Below are 24,229 nucleotides of genomic sequence, written 5' to 3'. Positions count from 1 at the left end.
AGCTTGAATCTAAAGGTTATACTTTTGCGGTTACTTTTACAATGTATACCACACAAACACAGCTATATTGAGAAATTGTGTTGCTTGCTAATATTCTTCACAGGAAATTCCTGTAAATGAAACAGGCTTACTCATTCACTAAACTTTACCACAAGCCTTATCTAGTCGAGGAGGCTGGTTAGAAAAGTTTCAGATGCTCCATCTTCAGGTAAATTTTCTTCTGCTTATCAAGGTAATAAATTATATTTTCTTTTGCATGGCCATGAATTTGGTAACAATAATAATCATTATTACATAATAAATTCATTTTTGTCCTGGTATTGTCATTATTTCTAAACTTTTGTGAATTATATTTCTGTTAGGTCTTTCTGGATAGCTTTCTGTCTAGGAAAATATTTAGTAGACCTCTATGAAAATGAATACTTTTACATGTATTCTATTCTTCAGTTTCAAAAGCCAAGTCACTGAAATAAAGACATGAAGTTTCTTTCTCTTCTTAGCTCTGAAGAAGTAAAATTAAGATAGATATATTGTTTTAAATTGAATTTCCTAACCAGAAAATGTAAGTTCAGAAAATAAATTATATTATTTTTTAATTTTTTTTATTTTATTGAATCACTGTGAGAGAGTTATAAGCTTTCATGTTTGGGTTACAATCACACAATGATCAAACAAGAACTTTTATAATGAATTGTGAACAAAACTTTTTGTAAAGTATTTTGTAACTATAAATTTGGTCTTATATAATAGTGTTTGGGGGTCCTTATATCTGGATACTTCACTTACAGAGAAAAACTGGAGGTTATAAAAATAAACCTATCAATGGTACTTTGAGCGTGTTTTGGAAAAGTCAAGGTAAGAGACAGGATGTTTGCCTAGTCCAAATGCTTATCTTGACTTGACCGTAAGAACTTAGAGAGCATGCACTCTAGACTTGATTTGCTATAATACCTAAACTCTAGTATGTAATGCTACATGGGCCTTATAAAATCATCGAAATATTTTACATCCGGGTTAATTTCTACCTCTATACATGTTGTCTTTTATATAGCCAACACTGATCCTATGAGAAATTGCAGTGGGGTCTGACTTTGTTAAGAGATTCCTGTTTCTGAGCCTCAGACGATGCTAACATTTTACCTTCTCCAACATTGTTTTTTTTATTCTGCCATCAAAATCTTTGGTTCAAGGCAATTTAGTTCTTTCTCAACGGAAGACAGTTGAAGTTCTAGCTTTGTCTAAATGAGGAGTAAGGGTATCTTCAACCTTTGACAAAAAGAGATGGCTTTTAGAAAGCAGATAAGGAAAAAGTTTGAACACGCCTTATGGAAAACATGAAGTTATTTTTGGTTCTTGTGTTCTTCTATGAGAGAGCAGCATGTATAAGGAACAAAAAAGATGCTTAGAGACATTTGCTTCTGAGTACTTCTGTTATTCACAAAATAGTGATGATCTTTTGGGAGGCACAGTGCTTCAAGCTCTTTGAACAACCTTTGTTGTCCACCAGTAGAAAGAAAGATTACAATCATCTTCCCAAGAACAACCAGAAAGTGAATAAATGAGCAATGATTTCTTGTGTTCTGTACTATCTTTTTATCTTTATTCCCATGAATGGAGAGATTCTGCAGCTTAGTTTAGGTCACATTGCCCAATATTTGCAAAACAATATGCTTTGTACTTTGGGTGATTGCTTGTAATTCAGGGAAGTATTTTGGTGCTGGAGAATGAAAGGCATTATATTACCTTCCAACAATCTTTAAAAGGTGGATGCGGACTCAGTGCATGAGCTTTCCAAACTGAGTTTAGTGCATGAGCTTAGTGCATGAGCTTTCCAAAATGAGTTTTTCCTTGTGTGGTTGAGTTGCTGCAGTGATGGCAATTACTGCTATTCTATAGAGTATTCACCCCCCCTCCCCCCAGGCTCTCTTCTGGTCACTGAGAAGACTTTTTGGGAATGTTTCCTGGCTCAATCAACTCTGTCCTTGTCTCAACATAGACAAATTGATTCTTACCTCTAATATAGAGGTAAGAATATATAATGTTCTTGAGAATCTGACTAAATATAATGGAAGAATAATATTATTTTTAGTTACATTTCTCTGGGTTGACCCAAGACAGGACAGGCACCAAGACTAAGTCCTAGTCAAAAGCTTCATTTTCTCCTGGTCAGGCATAGTATCTTTGTAAAAACACATGAAAATAAATGACTGCTGGAAATATTCATTATTTGGTAAGTAAGAACTCTGACATGAGCCCTTCATAAGAGAAATCAGTGGATCAGGGAGCTGGTCAGGTAAGTAAGTATGAGGAGAGAGTGAATCGATCATTTGCTTCCTAGAGGAAAACAGAGTTGGAATCTCAGACAACACAGGAGATGAATTTTGAATAGGAGAGATCCATTGTGGGAAGGTCAATTGAGATCAATTTGCCCTTCTAAAGAGCAATGCACAGGATTCTCCTACTTTGGCTGTTAACTTCTGAAACAAAAGTGTGACGAAAGAAAAGGGACTTATTGAATTGAAAGAGGGCTCCAGAAGAGATCCACTGGTGGGACTTGTCGTGACACATTATTTTTAGTGTTGGCCACAGAAAGCTCTTACATGGACTGTGGTCAAGACATGAGACACCACCCACGTTTGCTTATGAAGATGTGGCCTCTTTCACCCTCTTATCACCCACAGACCCTTTGAAACTATAGTACCTGAAGCTCTTAGAGACATCTAAAAAAACAATCTTTCACTTTCCAGCAAGTTTTCACACAGTCTTTACCAATCTCTGCTGCCATGAGATAACTGATTTCAAAAAACCTTGTGTTAAAAAAAAATAAAAATTGTGTTACTTGACTAGACACTCACAACTTACCTGTTTTCTCCTCAGACAGATCTTACATAACCACTTGATTTCTTGAATCCATTTCTTCCTGTGTACCACTGAACTTGTCAGCAAGTATCTCACGAATTGTTTATTGTGTGTTATTTTGTCTTAGTGCCAACTATTGCCTAGAATTCCTCTTTTTTTTAAGAAAATGACTAAATATAATTTAAAGAATACTGAAAACATATTTGTAAAATATCTTAGGTGGCTCTGATGCTTTGAGAAAAACTAACCCAGGGACAAAACTATAACCCAGGAACATCCCTGTGACACTCAACCTAAAGGTGAGTGTGTTCCTGTATAGAGTATCTGTCTCTCTGATCCTTCATGGTGTTCCCCAAAACCAGAGTCTTCTGGGAGTCCTCTGATTAAGCACTAACTTCACTAGTTGTGGGAATTCTGACATTTTCCTTCAGGAGAAAAAGTCATTTCTAAAATACTCATGAAGATGTTTCTAATAGGTCAGAGTATTAAATAAAATAAATTCCTTGAAGAAATGATGCCAGAAGATCATAATACATAGTGTAGAGATCTAAGTGCTGAACCTGAAATGCTTTTCTTGTTGGGGTGTCAGGAAATGACATGCAGAAACTGCAGGACACCAGTGAAAATACCACAGAACTATGACATCAAATACTGCATTTGGGTAGAATCTACCCTTTTGATGTTTCGCGTGAGAAATGTATTTGCAAGTGCTGGTTCCTATTTTTACTGTTTCCCATTTTTCACTTACAGACATAAAGGAGCGCTCTTGGGACTGAGACATAAAACACGATACACTTCGTTCTGTCTCCTGAACAATTTTACTGAAATGATGACAGGACCAGGGAGAATGACATTCTCTCTGGGGTGGGTAGTTCTATGGCTTTTCGGAAGAGAGCAAACTAAAGCATTTAATCTTTCAGGTAGGGTTTTTCACTTTTTCTGTTAACACTGTGAGTCTCGTAGTCAAAGTTTAAAGTGATAAATTGCCTGATATATCAGTAACAAAACATGCTAATGCAATATGTTCTCTGCGTACTGTTAAGACAGGGTAGGAGGAGAAATTGCTGGTGATAAACAACTCTCACTAAATATCAGGAATTTCCAGGGAATCTAGTGCTTGTCACTGGATATTCTGGAGCTGCAGCAAAAGAGGAAAGAGGATGGCTCTGAAAGAAGGGGGAAGAGAATTAAAAAATCAACTTTTTTTTCCCCTCTACAAAATGAAACCAGTGAAGAAGACAGGAAAGAGGGCTTAATCGAGTACTCTATAAATATTAGTTACAGTTTTCTTTTCTAATGTATTTTTCTGTTGTTTGTTTATTGTTGTTTTCAGATTGTTCCATCAAAAACACTATTTGGACATATTCGTCAATGAAGGAGGAAGAGTTTGTCTTATTTTGTGATTTAAAAAACTGCAATGCTAATGAGAACCACTCTGTCCAATGGTATCTACAACCTCTGAATGGAGAGCCTTTAAGCGACCTTTCTAAAAACTACCCACACATTATTCAAAAAGATACCACTCTACATTTTTTGACCATAGGGATGAATGACTCTGGGTTATACATATGCAGACCAACTATGAGGTATGCTCTAAATGAAGATATTCTGAAAATATTTCCAAACCTCAGAGTATCTGAATATATCTGTATTCACAACACCTGACTTAACTCTTCTAGGAGACCTCAAGATAAGGCTTGTTGTATAAGTACAGTTTTGGAAGTTAAAAACAAGACCAGTGAAACCTGCATGAACACTGTATCACATAAGCAAGACCTTGTTATTGGCAAATTTGGCTCTATTTATTGTCCTTGTGTCAGTAATCGAAGGGATGCAAAAATATCAAATATGACCTGGTATCAGGTAAGAATGACTTTGCTGAAATTGATGTGAAAGTTTGTTTCCTATGGTGACATCTCAGTGGGTGTTATATAGAAATTTAAGAATATGAGATCTAGAGCTTTCCAAAAGAATTGCTTAGTGCCTGCAAAGAAACTCTGGATTTCTATAATGTTCTGTAGAAAGTCAATAAGCTCCAAATTATAATTATTATAACCATCCTTTTGATCATTATTAAATGTTTTGTTTTTCTACTATTCATATGAGTCACATGAGTCAGAAATAAATTTATGAATATCAGGTAATGTTGAAGGCACTATTTTTCATCTAGTATTTAATTGTTTTTCTTTTGGGGTTTTTGTTTTGAACTAGAAGTAGTCAGAGACTATCCCTGGCTCTGTAAGCAGGAGTGGCCCCTGTGCTCGAGGGATAGGGGACCATATGTTGTGCTGGGGCTGGAACCCTTTATCCCTTTAGCTCTTTATCCCTCCATATTTACTCTTGTAAGGCAATGGTTATTATGAAGGATATGGAAATGCCCAAAAAGTAAATTCTGGATTGTTTCTGGGAGATAGGGGAAACTGGGATATTTTGCAAAGAGGACATGTCTGGCAAGTAAGTTAAGGTTTATCTCCTTAAGGGTAAATCTGAGTGACAGGTATCCTTAGTAGATGAGTTGGTGGAGCAGGAAGCCAGGGCTTAGAGAGAAAGAGGAAAGGGTAAGGGAAAGTCATTTCATTATGACTAATGAGTTATGAACCATATTAGTAAGCTTCCACAACACAAATGTTCTACATATTCATCATGTTTGACAGTTTTCCTGTCTTAGCTGATGCATTAAAGCTGTGTGAATATCTCATCTCTCACAACCCTTAGTAAGTTGACCTGCTGTTGATAGAATCTGGGAATAGAACTTAAATGGCTTCTTACATTTTCATCTGAAGTGAAACTGAAAATATGTTGACCTCAATTAAGTTATAATTTAAGGAGCACTCAAATTTCACAATCTCTAAAATGAGGTTGGAAAAAGGAGACAAAGATTCTGTTTATCATTGTTTTTTACTTCTCTTTCAAGAACAAACTGTCTTATTGGATCAAAATTCTCTGTAATCTGAAACAATAGCTATCTTACTTTGTTGAGGTAGAGTCTTTTAGGCATACGAAACAGGCTTGTGCCATTATTTTCGATGAAAATAATGTTCAAATTTTCAGAGGTGGTAATCCTGGAGTCTGAGCTTTTCTCTGACTACTAGGGTACAGAAGTCACAGTTCTTCCCTGCTCTTTTCATTTGGTGCTCGGTCTGAATCTGTATCTCAATAAAATAACATTGTTTAACTCTTGAAAAAAGGTATCTGTCCTAAAAGGAGATAAACAGTAACTTTTCAATAGGTCACACTCTGGGATGTTTTTATGAACTGCACTCTTGCACCCACTTACATTGTAAACATATGTGTCATGATCTGAAAAACTGCATGGAAGCAATAAATCTCTAAAGTAATAACACCAAGCAGGAAGAAATGCCCAAAGGTCTTTACCTTTATCCTGAACCTCAGACATCCATGTAGTGGGTCATTATCACCTAAGTTACCTCAGAACAGATGGCATTGACCTGGCTGAGAGGATGCAAATCATTGAATTCAAATGCAGCAGTTGATTAAGCATATGCCAACTCAATAGATAGAATATGAATATAAAATTAATCCACGGGTTGAAGTCTTCAGAGAAATCAAAAATATTGTCAATATTTGCATAAAACTTTGTCCCAGAGAGTTGAAGATATTTAGTGATTGAAAAACCAGACTTAAAGTGAATCACTGATAACTGTTTCCAGAATTTTCTTCTACATTTTTTCCTATTTATAACCATATGATATAAGAGTAGCATTGGTCTCAGTGAACTACATCCTAAGTAAATAATAACTGCATTTCAAGAGATATTAAGTTTCTTTAGCCATGCTAATCTCTGACATGAGGCACAATGATAAAAAAAAAAGGGGGAGGGTAGCAGAGGACTTTTCTGCAAAGGTCTGTGACTCTTCTCACTGAGATATGTGCCCCAAATGCTTTTCCATTGCTTATTTAAGACATTTTTACCCATTTGTAACACTTGCTTCCACAAATCCAATGTGGCGGCCATGCCATCATTGAGTTCTTGAGTCCAGTATTCCATGAAAATTTTGTTTTGCTTTGTTTGGCAAAACACACCTGGAAATGCTCAGAAGTTACTCCTGGTTCTGCACTTAGGAGTCACTCCTGGTGGTACTCAGGGGACCATATGGGATGTTGGGGATTGAATCTGGGTCAGCTGCATGGAAGACAAGCACTTTACCCACTGTAGTATTTCTCTGGCCCCTGGTGGTCAGTGAAATCTTTGCACTGAGACTCAATATTTGCATAAAAATTTAGTCAGAGAGTTGAGCTGTTAGGTTCTTGAAACTTTAAAATGATTTCTAACCCTTTTAATCAGTAGATCAACATTAAAACTTGTCTGCCCCACTTCAGTCTTTTAAAAAATATTCCTACCTAGAGCTGGCTGCTCCCTAACCAGTTCTGATCTCCTTTTAAGCTCTTAGGCAATTTACTGGAAATTCCTTTTCTGGGTCATAGGAACAACATCAGAGATTTGGAGTTGGGAAATCCCTGTTCCTAGGAGTCAGCAGACACAGTGGTAGGGAAATTCCTCAGTCAGAATATGAATCATTGAGGTATGAATTTATGCCAGTGAAACTCAGATAGTCATGTAAATCAATGATAAAGTTCTTTTTAAGAGATCATGAAATTTAGAGTTAGAAGAATTAAATTGATCCATAATTTTTACTTACTTCCTATAATAGGAAGCACTAACTTCAGAAATTCAGTTTTCTCTTATGTATAATCAAAACAGAATCCAAAAAAGTCAGAGAACTCTTTGTATAATTTGCTGACATTGTTTTCATAAAAGAACTTAAAAAAATTAAGTGGATTCTCATTATTTTACTATATTTACTATTATTTGTTGTTGCTTATTTCTTTTTTTTGTTTGTTGTTTTTTTGTTTTTTATTTTTATTTATTTTTTTAATAGTTTATTTCTTTATTGAATCACTGTGGGAAAAGTTACAGAGCTTTCGGGTTTAGGTCTCAGTCATGTAAGTATCAAACACATTTCCCTTTACCAATACTTATTTTTAACCGTGAACCCCAATAGAACCCCACCTCCCACCCCTCCCAATTCCTGTGAGGCAGATGAGTTCTAGTTAATACTCTATCTACTTTGACTAGATACATTGTTTCGATAGAAGATGCACAATTATTGTTTAGAGTTTACGACCACCCCCCCCCCCCAATCAGATATGCTGAAACAGCATTGTGAAATGATTTGCTTTCTACAGCTTGGTTTAAGAATAAAATGATGTGGCGCGGCCGCGCGGTTTTGGATTTCTGCTGTTTTACTTATTAACCCTGGAAGTATTTCTATTAAAAGTTAGATAGTTAAGAGATTGGTTTCTGTGCTCTGGAGTCGTGACCGTGCCAGAGAGCCGCTCGTGGGGGGCAGCTGGTGACCTCGGGCGGGCGTGAAGGACGGCCCAGAACGCCCCCCTTCCCATGAGGCCCCTGCCGCCCCGCGTCCCCGGCTCAAACCTGCTGTCCACAAGGCTCCCGTGCGGCCGCCATCTTTCTTTTGTTGCTTATTTCTTTTATTTTAACTATACTAATGCTAACTCTGCTTTTGGGACTCTTAGAAATTAGAATATGATATGTTACAGGAAGTTTAGGGGCTACAGTGGTAATCAATAAATAAATATTTATTGAATTATACTATTCCCTTCCTCCCAGGACTATAAGGAATATTTTTATATTTTTTGTTTCAATTCACAGGAGCTTCCACACTTAGTGGTCAGTAAAATTTCTAAGTGTTTCTACTGGTGACTTGTGTCTCAAGGTCTTTCTTTTATTTATATCTGCATTAATTTACATTCATTTACGAAATCCTTACTGTTGCCAGCCTGCTTCCCTTACATTGGGATTGCAGCCATCAAAGACATCTGTGTATATCAGCACTTTCAAATTTGCTTTGTTTTCTAGTATTCCATTGTGTAGACGTACCAAGTTTCTTTAACCAGTCATCTGTTCTTGGGCACTCAGGGTTTTTCAAGATTTTGGCTATTGTGAACAGTGCAGCAATGAACATAGAAGTGCAGATGTCATTTAGACTATACTTTTTTTTGCCTCTCCAGGATATACTCCCAGGAGTGGTATTGCTGAGTCAGATAGGAGCTTAATTTCTAATTTTTTGAGAATCATCCATACTGTTTTCCAAAAGGGCTGAACCAGTCGGCATTCCCACCAGCAGTAAAGGAGAGTCTTTTTCTTGCCACATCTGGGCCAACACTGGTTGCTTTTGTTCTTTTGGATGTGGGCCAAGTTCTTAACAATTCTGAAGTTGCTGTTTGACTTTGGGTCCATGTGAGTTAAATAAGATATTTCTCAATGATTGGTCATCCTTTGTGTTCATTTTTATGCACCTGCATACTTAATGCTTTTAATTTAAATCTTTCATTATATTTAAATTTATTTTTAAAGGAAACTTTATAAACATTGTACACAAAGAATCCATGCCAATTTCCATAAATATGTATGTGTGTATGGAGAATTATATATACATCACTTATTTATTATTTTATTTTGAGGCCACACGATGAATAACAGGATGATGAAATGAAATGAAATGAAAAAAAAAATGAGGCCACACCAACATTGCTCAGAACTTACTCCTGGCTTTGTGCTAGGGTATCACTCCTGGTAGGGCTTGGGGCTCTGTAGGCAGTGCTGGGAAGCGTTAACCTGGATCAGCAAGTGTTATCTCTCTCTACTATCTCTCTGACCTAATATATACACGCTTTTAAAAAGTGAGGTGGCAGCAACTTAGAATTCAATGAGTTCTTTGATTATTCTCAGGAGTCTGAGTCATACTTTGGGAAATATTGAGCTAAATAGCTCATGGTAGGCTGATAAGATTTGGAAACTTTTTTAGTCACAAATAATTGCATATAAAAGTTCATTTTACTTCAAATAAGAATCTTATAAATATAACTTTGGAATGGATTCTCTTTATTATCTAGATCTATTTGAGTAATGAATTTCTTGCAGTCTCCTGTTCCTCTTCTTCTGGTTCAGATTGCTGAAGACTACAATCATTTAAAATAAATAACAATTCTATGGATAATCAAAGTTATTTTATTTCCTTTTCTCTTGAATTAGAATGGACGACACATCTTTACACAAACTGTCAACCCATTCTCTGATGAATATATCTTTGATGAGCATGAGGGCATGTACACATGTGATCATACTCAGTCGGATAATGCAACTTCATGGATAGTCAGGGCTGTTGTTCAAGTGAGAACTATTGGTAAGGGACATTTTATGTCAAGATCTGAGGTTTGAATTCCAATTACTCAATGGAATTTTTTCTTTCTAGTCTCAAATAGTGAATATTTTACTTTGCAGAGGAAGACATGTGGAGATGTGTTGGGGGGGGGGGGCGGGGAGGGAGGGAATGGGAACAAGGGCAAAATCTGCCATCTCTGTTGCTGCTTTACTACTCAAAACTTAGAAAACCAGATCTGCTTCCAATCAGTTACTGTTTAAATGGAAGGGAAGTGCAATCACACTTAAAATACCAAACTTGCATTTCTTTTCCCCTCTAAGTGATATATCACAATATATTCCTATCTTCAGTAAGCAGATTTTTGGCTTTCTCATGAAAACAATACCTTTTATCTTCTCTTTTAGTGAAAGACACTCAACACAAACCAAATATCCTGGACCCAATTGGTGAAACGCTGGATGTAGAACTTGGTAAATTCAATTACATTTCCACTCTGGCAAGACAGTGCACTCTATAAGCAGGTAAAAAGGTAGTAGAAAAAGAAAAGAGCCTTAAGATCACAAGCTAATAGGTCTGGGTAAGAACTAAATCTAGTTTAGCTAGTGACTAGTGTTGTGATGATGTGCAATCAATCTCTCTAGCACTGCACTGTAGCACTGTCCTCCCATTGTTCATTGATTTGCTCGAGTGGGCACCAGTAATGTCTCCATTGTGAGATTTGCTGTTACTGCTTTTGGCATATTAAATACTCCACAGGGAGCTTGCCAGGCTCTGCCATGTGGGTGGGATACTCTCGGATACTTGCCGGGCTCTCCGAGAGGGATGGAGGAATCAAATGGAGGTAGGCCGTATGCAAGGCAAATACCCTAACCCGCTGTGCTATAGCTCCAGCCCAAATCTCTCTATATCTTTTAAAATATATGTAGTACTCTAGCACTGTCCTCCCATTGTTCATCGATTTGCTCGAGCGGTTCCAGTAATGTCTCCATTGTGAGAGTTGTTACTGTGTTTGGAATACGTCACGGTAGCTTGCCAGGTTTTGCCGTGCAGGCGAGATACTATTGGTAGCTTGCTGAGCTCTCCGAGAGGGGCACAGGAATTGAACTTGGCTCGGCCGGGACGGCCACGTGCAAGACAAACATCCTACCCCGCTGTGCTATCACTCCAGCCTAAATCTCTCTATACCTTTTAAAATATATAATCAAGTAAAATTAAAATTATTCCACAGTTTGCGCTGAATTATATAAATTATGTATATTAGGTGGTTGATTTATTGGACAGGAGCTACATATCTAAATTTTCTTCTTCACCAAAAGAATGGGTTGTCACCCAAGGAATAGACGAGTTCCATTGGTTCTTACCAACTTGAAAGGTATTAACCTTTACAAAGGCTATATTTGGGTTGGCATTTAAAATTTTAGGGATTTTATTGTAGGTATGGGATCAGAGCGATAGTACAGCAGCTCGACTGGCATGTGGCTGACTCAGATTTAATCCCCAACACCCCGTATGGTTCCCTGAGTCTTCATAGAAGTGACCCCTAAGAATAGGATCAGGAATAATTCCAGAGTACTTCTGAATGTGTACCCCAAACAAAGGCCAAACAAGAAATTATAGTGGGTAGGACTATTTTGCTAAAATAATTTGATGAAAATAATTTGTATTCTCTAGCATTTACTTTTGTGGGGATTTAGGGGAAAGTGGTTTCTATGATTTTCTTTCATTCTGTCAGTTCATTCAGTAACATCCATATCATAACACACAACCAAATGAAAATAACCTCACTTATAACAAAGCCCTGGTTGTTTCTGTATGGGTTTTTCCATTACTAATAAAATATTTATAGTTTCATAAACGCAAAGATAGAGATTTTACAAAGAGCCACTAGGTGGCAGTAGCAAGCAGTATATCCTGATTATAGAGAAAGGCAACATCATGAGAATGGTAGGGAATGAAGAAAGGGAAAAATACAATTAACATAAAATTGTCAAATGGAATGCTATGTCACTCAAATTTAAAGCATGACTGGGGTAAAATATTATTAATGTTCAAATGCGTTTTTAAAAGAAATCCCTAACCATGTCAGGGTTAACATCCGGAGAAAATAAGGTAGATAAAGGGTGATGTATTTAATATCCTGTCCATCCTCAGAAACGGTTGAGTACTGAAATAATTTTTTAACTTAAACCACATGCTAATTTTCATGTAACATAAAAATTTTTGTTAGTAGAAAGTTCATATTGACACACTGTACTTTCTTTTGTTGTTGTTGTTGTTGTTGTTGAATCATTTCCCTTTATATGTTTTACTTTTTATTTTATTTTTTTGTTTGTTTTTGGGTCACACCTGGCGATGCACAGGGGTTACTCCTGGCTCTGCACTCAGGAGTTATTCCTGGAGGTGCTCAGAGGACCATATAGGATGCTGGGAATCGAACCCGGGTCGGCCGCGTGCAAAGCAAACGCCCTACCCGCTGTGCTATCTCTCCAGCCCCGGCACACTGTACTTTCACAGCAACTTTGAAACATCAGACTGGTCACCCTTTTAAGTTTTTTTAAAGTATTTTTTTAACCCTTTTAAGTTTTTTTTTTTTTACTGGTGAATATTTTCAAATCATACCAGAGCCTTTAGGGCTATTATCAGGCTAACCCTCTTTCTTTAACTTTTGTTTTAGTTTTCAGGCTTACTTCTTGCTCTGTGCTCAGGGATCACTACTGGAGGGCTTGGGGGACCACATGAAGTGCCAAGGATTGAACCCGGGTCAATTGCAAGATATGCATGTACAGCTGTAATATCTCCCCAGCCCTTGACATTTTTATGATTCTCTCTCTCTCTGTCTCTCTTTTTCTTTCTCTTTCTCTCTCTCACACAGACACAGTAACCTCATTTTTATGAAGGATCATGCTAACCTTCCTTTCATAAACATATGCTCACATATAAAAGAAGCACTACTATTAGAGAAAAACATGTGAATGTGTTTTATTTGGGGATGTTGGTGGCTTCCCAGACCCTGTAAGTGCTGGCTACCACACAGGGGTGCTGGGGCCTCCAGGGTGACACCTGGCAATGTTTGGGGGCCATGTGAACACTTGATTTAGGTCCCTGCGTCTCCCCAGGTGGTCTGACCTGTTTCTAAATTAGAAATGGGGAAGTTTGGATATTTCTGGGCCACTTTTCTTTTTTTTTTTTGGTCTGCAGCCTCTGGAAAATCTCCAGAGGCTGTTTCCAGACAAGCAAACCCTCTTCACAGTTTGCCTTCCTTCCAGGAAAGCCTTTAACTCTTAACTGCACAGTACAATTTGACTTCCAAAAAGACTTTAAGCCTATTTTAAAGTGGTACATCAAAGATTCTGACCAAGAAGTAGAAGAGACAACATCTGAGACGAGAAGGTAAGAAGACCATTATTGGATTATGTTCTTAGCTAACCTTCTAAACTTGTTCATGCTCAGAAATCCAAGAACAAAGTTGATGACATAACTAATACCCAAATCTTAAACAAGGGTGCACTCTGCAGTTTCTGACAGGCCATGGGATAGAATGTTTAAGTTATTCTCAAGCACATTTTATAGCAGAAGTCAGCTGTAGCTCATTGGAACATCAAATTCACCAGGAGAGAGACATTCCAACACACTACCATTCTGGCCCCTGCAGTCTTAGCTTTGTATTTTCATTCCAAACACTGCAAATGGGTGTCAGTTTATATCAACAAATGAGTGCGGCATTTTCCCTCCTTCTCTAGTGTTCTTTTTTTTTTCCTTAAATTTTTATTAGTGAAACACCATGAGATACAGTTGTAGACTTAAAAATTTTTGTGCTTGGGTTTCAGTTATACAATGATCAAGTACCCATCCCTCCACCAGTGCCCATTCTCCACCACCACCAGTCCCAGTATCCCTCCCACCCCCCTTCCCCCCATCCTACCCTACCTCTGTGGCAGGGCATTCCCTTTTGTTATCTCTCTCCTTTTGAGTGCTGTGGTTTGCAAAAGAGACATTGAGTGGCAATCTTGTTTGGACTATAGCCTACTCTCATCATGCATTTCCCATCCTCTAGTGTTCTATCTACCAAAGAGTTTGACAGAATTAAACGTACTGTCTTCTTGAAAGAAGTGACTCAGAGTGATCTTCACAAGAAATTCATTTGCTTTGCCCAAAACTCGATTGGAAATGTAACTCGATCCATCCAATTGAAAGCAAAGAAAGGAGGTAAGCTTGGAAGGTTCTTGCAGAATGTACACTATTTTTATCTGAGAAGAGAGAAAGGAATTTCCCTAAAGTTTATTGTGAAAGATGATATTAACTAGATTCTTAATAATGCCCTAAGCACTTTGCTTGGGTTAAGTCACTTAATACAGTGATAGCGGTGATGCATTTTTTACATGGTTCTTATCAGGACCTAGAATGCGTGCTCTTAACTAATGCTCCATATATGGGAACTCTGTTTGGAAAACTCATTCATTGTTTTATTCTTTTACTTATTAATTCATTAAGTCACTCATTCACTCGCTCACGAGTTTATTATTCAATACATTTCTGCAAGGAATTTTCTTTTTTTTCACATCTTATATTTTCTTTTATTAATTTTGGATTTTGGAGCCACAGTGTGAGCACTCTACTCCTGATGCTGTGCTCAGGAATTTTTTTTCCTTAAATTTTTACTAGTGAAACACCATGAGGTACAGTTGTGACTTACAAATTTTTGTGCTTGGGTTTCAGTTATACAAAGATCAAATACCCATTCCTCCACCAGTGCCCATTCTCCACCACCATCAGTCCCAGTATCCCTCCCACTCACCTTCCCCCCAGCGCCCATCCCACCCTACCACTGTGGCAGGGCATTCCCTTTTGTTATCTCTCTCCTTTTGAGTGCTGTGGTTTGCAAAAGAGATATTGAGTGGCAATCTTGTCCGGACTATAGTCTACTCTCATCATGCATTTCCCATCCTGAGAGGAACCTCCCAACACCCTTTATTTGGTGCTCCCTTCTCTATCTGAGCTGCCTTTTCCCCTAGCGTGTGCAGCTGTCCTCAAAACCATGGAGTAATCCTCCTGGTACTTATCTCGGCTATTCTTGGGTGTTAGTCTCCTATTTTGTTACTTTATGTTAACCAGATGAATGCAATCTTTCTATGTCTATCCGTAAGGCATTTTCTATGTGTCAAATATTGTACTAGAACTTATTCCCATTTCTATGTTGGCATAGTATTGGAGAGTGGGGAAGGGAAAGAACTGCTTTGCTCAGTGTCCAGTGATGTGTGTCTATCAAAGATGTAAGGTGGCCCTTTTATTTTAGAGTGCGTCAGGAATGACTTTGAAATTTCTTTAAATGAGGACAAAGTTGATATTGTTCATTTGATGAATAAATTTGTATGGAATGATAATTCTTTGAAATCTTGGAAAGCTTAATTAAGACAAAGTTTGTGCTTACACAATTAGATGTTCCATAAAGTCATTTCCCCAGTAGAGGTTTTGCACATGAAACCCATTCATTAGGTAGCATGTGATATATAAAAATAGATCTGCCATAGCTTTGGGCCTTGGGAGTTTTAAATTATAGTAGGAATGATGTAGCATATAATATTCAATGAGGAGGGGATAAAAATGAGTTTTGTGGAAGCTTGTGAAGAAGAATTAATTCAAATACCTACGATCACTTTATAGATCACGACAATCCAGAACTTCCCATTTTCAGTGAGTTCTCTGGTAATAGAATCTCTATTTATATAAAAGAGTGTCTTAGAAGTATGATTCAATGTTTTTTCCAGATTTAAAGAAATGCTCCAAATTAAAGGGATTTTAACAAAATAATAGGGCTAGAAAGGGTGCTAGGTGACTTCAGTGTTGGGTTGAAGGTGTAATGCTGTTTTCTTTTTTTTTTCTTGGATTCCTCTTTTTTCCAGTGGTATTCATCTACATCCTCCTCAGCACCACCATGGGATTGGCAGGAGTTTTTATGACGTGTGCTTTCCTCTATATCTACTGGATTGAAATAATGCTGCTCTACCGAACTTACCAGAATAAGGATGAGACAGTTGGGGGTGAGGCGGCACCACTTGTCCCTACCTTCTCCTCTCAGAACTCCCCTAGAGGGAGGACCTTGAGAATAAGTGCCACTGGCAGACAAAGTCAGAAACCACTAGCTCTGGGACCCTCTGCCAGGTCTTCTGGATCCCTCTTGGCAGGAGCAGGTGGAGAAACATTCTCTTTATTGAAGTTATCAGGACTCTTGCTGACAATGCTGTGGTAGGACATGTTGGACTTGGAACACTCTCTCTATTTTTTTTAATTTTATTGATTCACCATGAGATAGTTACAAACTTTCGTGTTTGGGTTACAATCACACAATTATCAGACACCCATCTCTCCACCAGTGCACATTCCCCACCACCAATATCCCCAGTATAACCCCCCTTTCTCACCCTCCCCTTGCCTCCATGACAGACAATATTCCCCATATTCTCTCTATACTTTGGGGCATTATGGGTTGCAATACAGATACTGAGAGGTTATCATGTTTGGTCCTTTATCTATTTTCTGCATACATCTTCCATCCCGACTGGCTCTTCTAGCCATCATTTTCTTAATGATCCCTTCTCTATTCCAGCTTCCTTCTCCCCTTTGCTCATGAGTCAGGCTTCCAGCTATGAAACAATCTACCTGTCCTGTGTATCTACTACCCTTAGGTGTCAGCCTCATGTTATGTCGTTTTATACTACACAGATGAATGCAGTCCTTCTATGTCTGTCCCTCTCTTTCTGACTAATTTCACTTAAAGCATGATACTCTCCATGTCTATCCATTTATAAGCAAAGTTCATGACTTCATCTCTCCTGACCACTGTATAGTATTCCATTGTGTAGATGTGCCAAAGTTTCTTTAACCACTCATCTGTTCTAGAACACTTGGGTTGTTTCCAGATTTTGGCTATTGTGAACAGTGTTGCAATGAACATACAGGTACAGGTGTCATTTCTTCTGTGCTTTTATTGCATCCTTGGGATATATTCTGAGAAGTGGTATCGCAGGGTCATATGGAAGCTCAGTTTCTAGTTTTCGAAGGATTGTGCATATTGTTTTCCAGAAAGGCTGGACTAGTGGGCATTCCCACCAGAAGTGAAAGACTGTCCCTTTTTCCCCACATCCATGCCAGCACTGGTGGACTTGGAACACTCTCTAATAAGCAACCCAATGACCAATGACTTAGCATCTGCTTGCCTTGCTTTTCTTTATTATATTAGATACTTTGTCACAGCACTACTATCAGCCAGGTGATGAGATGTGAAGTCAGTTACTCCAAATGGAGCTTATAGTTGGTAAATTTGGGGATTGGGACCTAAGAAGATTGGCCAAGATCCCCCATGAGCTGTTATTTTGATTAACCTGATCTGTAAAATGTGGGGCTTGAAGTATAGTAAATGTGTCCTAAAAAGCATTATGTTCTGTAAAATTCAAATACTTACTGTATGTGGTCTCCCTGAGCTTGGAGACAGGTGTAGACCCCAAATTAGTAATAGTAATAGTAATAATGAGCTGGAGCGATAGCACAGAGGGTAGGGCATTTGCTTGCATGCTGCCGACCTGGATTTGATTCCTTCATCTCTCTCGAAGAGACTGGCAAGCTATGAGAGTATCCCTCCTGCACAGCAGAGCCTGGCAAACTCCCCGTGACATATTTTATATGCCAAAAACAGTAACAACAAGTCTCACAATGGAGACATTACTGGTGCCTGCTCTAGCAAATCTTTGAGCAATGGGAGAACAGTGCTACAGTGCTACAATAGTAATCACTGTATCACTGTCATCCCATTGATCCTCAAATTACTTGAGCGGGTGCCAGTAATGTCTCTATTCCTTCCAGCCCTGAGATTTTAGCATCCTCTTCTTACTTGTCTTTTACTATTACAATAGTACTACTAATAATAATATAATAATATGCAAGAGCTGCTTTTGTTCTTCTGGTTATGGAGTTTTCTAAGATTTTATTGTTTTTAGTTTTAGCAAACTATTTACTTATTTATTTATGATTTGAGCACCACACCTAGTAGTGCTCTGCTCTGCACTCAGATTTCACTACTACAAGATTCAAAAGACCATATGGGGAGCCAGGAATTGAACCCTATTAGGTTGCATACAAAGTATTATTCCTCCAGCCCCTAGAAGTTCTATTGCTTGGAAAGCACAGAATCCTTTCTTCTGGTTCCAGGGTTCATCATTAACTGACAGGGCTGACTGTCCCACACCAGCACTTAGCCCAGCTGTCATATCTCCAGAAATAAGGTGAGAAAAGCAAAACACTAATCACACCCTTTAGACCTATTATGAGAAAACATACCCCATATCCTTGATTCAAGTGTATGGTTAATTTTTATTTAGAAACAAAAACTAAAGGGTCAAATGTTTAGTTTGGGTTAAGGTGCTTGTCTCACACAAGATTATATAGTTTGGGTTAAGGTGCTTGTCTCACACCCTAGTAGAGGGTCAGTGATGTGTTCTACATGGGCCCCTTCACATTACTAGGAGCCACCTTGGATGTGACCCAAGTAAACCTAAAATCCAACATCAACAAAACTATACAATTTTTACTTTATGTTTAACTGAGAAAATTATCTAGGGGGGTATGATGCCACCAAAAGGTCAATCTGTACCTGTGAGGAAAGTGCATCAGCAGCCTGATGGTGCCTTCAGGCTTCCTGACATCCCAAAATTGCCGCTGTGCCTTTGGCCGGATCCCAACAACTTGGGACCAAGTTTACAAAAACATTACATAGCCAAAAGTTAGGTATGTGGGATCCATGCCCACAAACCACCTCCAGCTCAGCTATACAAGCTCATTTGTTGGTCTTATTTCAGAGACATATAGATAAATCTTGAAAGAGACCAAAAGCCACAGTTAATCTTGGACCACACACGGCTGAATAGACTGGGATAAATCGGATGGGGGTGGGTTGACCTGTGCCTGCCCAAGCAGAGTCCCCAGCAGCCACTTGCTTCTAAAATCACTTGCAATTCAAAATCGCTGCCATACTCCCGGCCAGACTCCACCATCTCAGGATGGACCTCACCAAGATATAATCTGCTGAAAATTCAGGTATGCAGGTTTTTTGACTGAAATCTCCAGGCTTTCATGAAGCTGGGTGGGCTTCCTCCCCCCCACTTCCCAATACAGATGGAAGCACTGGCAGTCACCCCAAGAACCAACTCCAGCGCCACCCTGTAAACTCTATTACTAGCCTTGCTTCAGAGACCCATAAATAAATCTCAAAGGATATTAAAAGCCAGAGACAGAGCAGGGAGTCCCGGAAGACACCACAGCACTAGAGATCTCTCTGGGCCCCATACTGAGCCAATTTCACCAGGGCACCCCATATGGAGCAGGTGCAGTCTCCTCACCTACTCCAGATGGAATCTTGTGACCAAGAGCTTCCACAAGCAAGGCCCAGGTATGCGGGTTCCATATGGCAGCAAAGATGCCAGGCTATCCCTCCGTGGCTCCCCGCCTGCTTGTCGGCCTCACTGTTACATCCACAATGTACCTTCAGGCACCATCTTAGTGCACCAACAGCCCTGGTCCAGAGACACCCAGTTGAATCCAAAAATGGATTAGTGCCCTACATAAATGTCTCTGGAACCCAACCATTTACAATCTAGGATTCCAGAAGTGCATGGCCACAGTACCCATGATATTCAAAAAGAACAAGGGACAATAAATGATCTAGCATCTGCCCCTGGCAGGCATGTTTGAATGATGGTGGGAAAATTAGAGCAAAACAGAACTCCCCAAAGTAGAGAGAGAATATGGGGGAAATTGCCTGCCATAGAGACAGGGTGAGGACTGAGATGGGGGTCTGATATAGTGGGGACACTGGTGGTGGAAAAGTTTGCACTGGGTGAAGGGATAGGTGTTTGATAATTGTATGGCTGAACCTTGAACACTAAAGCTTTGTAACTGTATCTCACAGTGATTAAAAAAAAGGTAATGTGGAGCTCATGCCCAATTCATTCAGCTTAATCAGTGGCTGAATAAATAGCAGCACTCCTACATTAAAAAAAAGAAAAAAGAAAATTATCTAATCAATGTCTGACCATTTCCCCCTTATGACTTTATATTTGACTGACATGTTATTTCCCTCCAGGTTTTAGAGTTTGTATGGAAGAACCAGTCAGCCATGAAACATTAACCTGTGTGCTTTAATTTTTGCTATTTGGTAGGGAGCTGGACCAGATTTCTAGTACAGTGACTGCCGTTAGTCTAATATTCTTCAGCAAAACAATGACTTTCTTTGAAGCTTATGCTAAGTATTTGAAACTTTAGAAAGACATCAGATGTCAGAATCATAGAGAAACTAAGAGATTATATAATACTCCCTAATCTTAATTTACTAATAAAGAAATATCTTATTTCCAGAAGACATAAAAATTCTAGTTTGCTAGACACTCACAACGAAATGCAAGGAAATAGGATAACCATTTATATTTAACTTTCACATAACTTACCTGTTTCCCATGTCACACAGGCCACCTCCTTCCCATCTGGGCAGTAAAGAGCTTCCTGGATTAACCTCATGGACCTTGGTGCTATTTGACATCGGGTTCTCTTCTCTCCTGAACTCCTTCACTTGCTCTTCTGTCTCTGCTGCTGACATTTACCACCATAAAAGTCTTTTTTTAGGTTCCCACTGAGCAAGTGCAAATTGCATCAGCAACCTGCATCAGCAACCAATGCTTTTATTTGCCATTCTCTAATGGTACTATTTACTGGGCATTGTGCAAAGGGTTGAAATATTAACAGGACAGTCTAAGTGCAAAGACCCTGAGGTCCTCTTTGATATTTTCTTCTACTTCCTGTTACTTTTTATTGTAACTCAGTGATAGATGTGTATCTGTAATAATTTAATCTATAGAGTTATATGAAACTTTAAAAAAATGCTACCCTAAAACAAGTTGCATGAGTATAGTTTTCCATCAAAAAGGGAGAGTAATGGATATGTATCTCGTACCTGCTCTGAGCCAGACACTAAGAACTTCATAAACATCATTTCATAAAGTCCTGAAAGCAGTCTGCTGGGGACTCATTATCTCATTTTTGCATCTGGGGATGGAAATATGGGTTTCTGTGCTGTCGACTCTCCCAGGGCAGGGTATTATCTCAGCAATGCTTTGGTTTCTGGATAGTGTCATGCTTTGATGGTGCAGACTTCCCTTTGATGTCGAACTAATGAGACAGAAACTCGGCAGATGGGAGGAAAACTCAGAGGAACCCCCAAGTATATGTGATTTAATCACAGAAGGCCCAAGTTGTTTGATCTGACCTCAGTGAAAATGCAGGAGTGCCTCCTAAATGAGAATCTGATTCTAGTGGATAATCAATACCATCCAGCAGTTTGATTTTGAAATGGATGCAGCTGGTGCTTTTTATTTTTTAATAAGTTCAGTAAGATCTCAAGTCTTAATTCTCATCCCTTCAGCACATGGCTCAAGCATATGTAGGTGCACCTATAGTAAAACATATGTAAATAGTTATGTATTTTATTGTTTCTCTTTCTTAGATGAAAAGGAATTTGATGCCTTCATATCTTATGCAAAATGGAATTCTTTGGAGAGTGAGGCCTCTTCATCACTGAGTGAGGAACACTTGGCTGTGAATCTATTCCCTGAAGTTTTGGAAAACAAATATGGATACACCTTGTGTTTGCTGGAGAGAGATGTAGCTCCAGGAGGAGGTAAGTCTTGAATGCCAAGAGAGACAATATGGGATAAAAAGTTAGCTAGGGGTAAAGAGACTGCAGAGTGGGCTCCAGACGTGCCCAGTCGTAGTCCAATTTCCAGAATGATGTGACAGCTCGTAATGCACGAACCTGTACCTGGTACATCCCTGGAATCCCTCCGGCACCACTGGGCTGGCCCGTTGCTATTCTGTACCATGCCCCCAGGGGCTAGCACTCAACCATCTGGCCATGTAGGTTAGCACTGCTGGGACAGACCCAGAGGACTGCTTGGAAGTCCCCATCTCCAAAGGGTAGTAAAGTATGGAGAATTCCTCATTCTCTGTGTCATTCTTCTCTTGTGATATTCACCTTCTGGGGGACTTCAGGCATTTAGTCCATATTTGGCATTAACACAGAAAAACGTATAGAAATATGTTCACCATAAGAAGCAAAACTCCCTGCCCCCAAATGTATACATATATCGGGTTTAGGGATCATTTCCAGAACAAAGTTTGTTTTCCTGACTTCTTCAGAAAGTCGCTGTCATCCCAAACTGATGGACCTCAGCTTTCTGATGTTCTGACTTCCATTGTCCTCCTTTGTTTGGACCAAGTCTGCCTCAAACACGCACTCAGACACCTGGGACATTCCATGTCCTTCTGTTATCGGAGCCTACCTTGTTCTGTGAGTGTTGCTGGAGGAACTGTGGATTCGAGAAAAACATATATGTCTATATTCTAGGCATTACAAATTTCAATAGCGTTAACTCAGTAAGCCACACTACTCCTTCTTTCATAAGAGCGTCCACTGTGAGAAAAATCTGGCGGATCTGGGACGTTTCAGGTTATCATGATCTGGGGTTCTATAGTAATTGTTGAAAATGATTAAATATTGTTTTTCCAGCATATGCTGAAGATATTGTGAACATTATCAAGAAAAGTAGAAGAGGAATATTTATCTTGAGCCCTAAATACATTAATGGTCCTGGTATCTTTGAACTACAAGCAGCAGCCAATCTTGCCTTGAATGATCAAACAATCAAACTGATTTTAATTAAGTTTTGTCCCCTCAAAGAGCCAGTAGTTGTACCTCATCTAGTGAAAAAAGCTCTCAAGGTTTTGCCCGCAGTCACCTGGAGAGGCTCAAAATCAGTTCCTCCAAATTCTAGGTTCTGGACTCAAATGCGCTACCATATGCCTGTGAAACGCTCGAAGAATTCACGTGGAACTCAGCGTTATTCATGGAGTTCGTTGCTGGAAAAGACGCAGCAGCACAGACACCACTAGGAGGCGCTCTCAGCCTAGGGAATTTGACACTCTCCAGCCTTCCTGCCCTTCCCTGGTGGGTTCAGAAGCTGATAGGTTGACGCAGAAGATGGTGAACATGATATGAAATAGAAATGGTATGACAATGAGGCTGTGGTTAGAATCTCTGACTTCCTGGACTGGACAGAGGAGTATCGAATTCTCCAGATGCTTTTGCACACGCAACTCACAGCTTCTCAGAGAACGCCAGTGCAGTGAACTGAGTCCAGAGATACAGCCTCTGGCACATTGTGACAGTGGACTCTCCACCATGATACATTTTGTTAGTAATACGTGATTCAACTTTGTCTGAATCTTGTTCCTCTGTTGGGCCCAGGTTGGGGAGGGAAGCAGTGGTTTAGTGGCAAAGCCCTTGTGTTGCAAGCTAAAGAAAATGAGTTCCAGCCCTAATACTGGCTACAGGGTCTGAGGCCATTCGTTGGCTCTATTGCTTTGGAACCCTTCACTCCCCACTGCAATGTGGGATATCCAGTGTATGCAGTCAGGTGCAAGCAAGCACTAGGGAGTACAGGTATGAATACCAGAGTGAAGCCCATGAGCACAACAACACAAAATGTGCCCGGGCACCACCACTAAGAGAGTGGAACCATGTTGAGCTCATGTGCAAGCACCAGGAAAGATACATTAGCCTCGGAGCATCCCACAGCTGGGTACAAGAGTCATCAGCGCCACAAGAGACAGCAGCAAGGAGGGGTAGGAAGAAGTGGGTAAAGCTCCTCTAGAAATAAGAGAGACTTTAAAGGAAAAAAAACTTAATCAAGACTTCATGATTGGCAAAGCTATTCATGACTGAGTTTCAGCCATATAGTGGTCCAGTATAAATTCCATCACCAGTGTCAACTTTCCAAAGTAAAACCATTCTTATTTATACCCATCCACTAACTAGAGCAAGGAGGCAAGGAGGTTCAGAGTCCCAGAAAGCACAGAACTCTGACCCTGCTTGGTGCCCCTGTGAGATGCTCTGTTTCACACAGGCCCTCCACATCATACAGACCACTGTGCTCTGGCACCAACCAACATCCTGGTTGGGAGTCACAGTGATAAAGTTGACGATGATTTACAGGGTATAAATTATTCCCAAAGGAAGCTCTTGTGGGGAGGCTCATTGTAGGGTCTTCACGGGAGGAACCCAC

At 39.3% G+C, this 24,229-nt stretch overlaps 1 protein-coding gene across 1 annotated transcript in view; it reads left to right on the top strand.

Moving 5' to 3' along the window:
* IL18RAP (interleukin 18 receptor accessory protein) overlaps positions 1 to 23,057 on the top strand; it is a 30,555-nt gene extending 7,498 nt beyond the window's left edge. Inside the window, exons 2-11 of the mRNA XM_056129293.1 lie at positions 3,610 to 3,779; positions 4,193 to 4,445; positions 4,539 to 4,722; positions 9,938 to 10,088; positions 10,472 to 10,537; positions 13,334 to 13,457; positions 14,122 to 14,273; positions 15,968 to 16,105; positions 21,613 to 21,786; positions 22,675 to 23,057. Of these exons, the coding sequence (XP_055985268.1) occupies positions 3,610 to 3,779; positions 4,193 to 4,445; positions 4,539 to 4,722; positions 9,938 to 10,088; positions 10,472 to 10,537; positions 13,334 to 13,457; positions 14,122 to 14,273; positions 15,968 to 16,105; positions 21,613 to 21,786; positions 22,675 to 23,057 (1,795 nt within the window). The remainder of the gene's footprint in view (positions 1 to 3,609; positions 3,780 to 4,192; positions 4,446 to 4,538; positions 4,723 to 9,937; positions 10,089 to 10,471; positions 10,538 to 13,333; positions 13,458 to 14,121; positions 14,274 to 15,967; positions 16,106 to 21,612; positions 21,787 to 22,674) is intronic.
* The last annotated feature ends 1,172 nt before the right edge of the window (positions 23,058 to 24,229 follow it).

Source organism: Sorex fumeus, unplaced genomic scaffold (assembly GCF_029834395.1).
Source record: "Sorex fumeus unplaced genomic scaffold, SorFum_2.1 ptg000006l, whole genome shotgun sequence".
NCBI classification, from domain to species: Eukaryota; Metazoa; Chordata; class Mammalia; order Eulipotyphla; family Soricidae; genus Sorex; species Sorex fumeus.
Note: the sequence above shows the minus strand (reverse complement) of the source record. Positions and strands in the feature narration are given on the sequence as shown.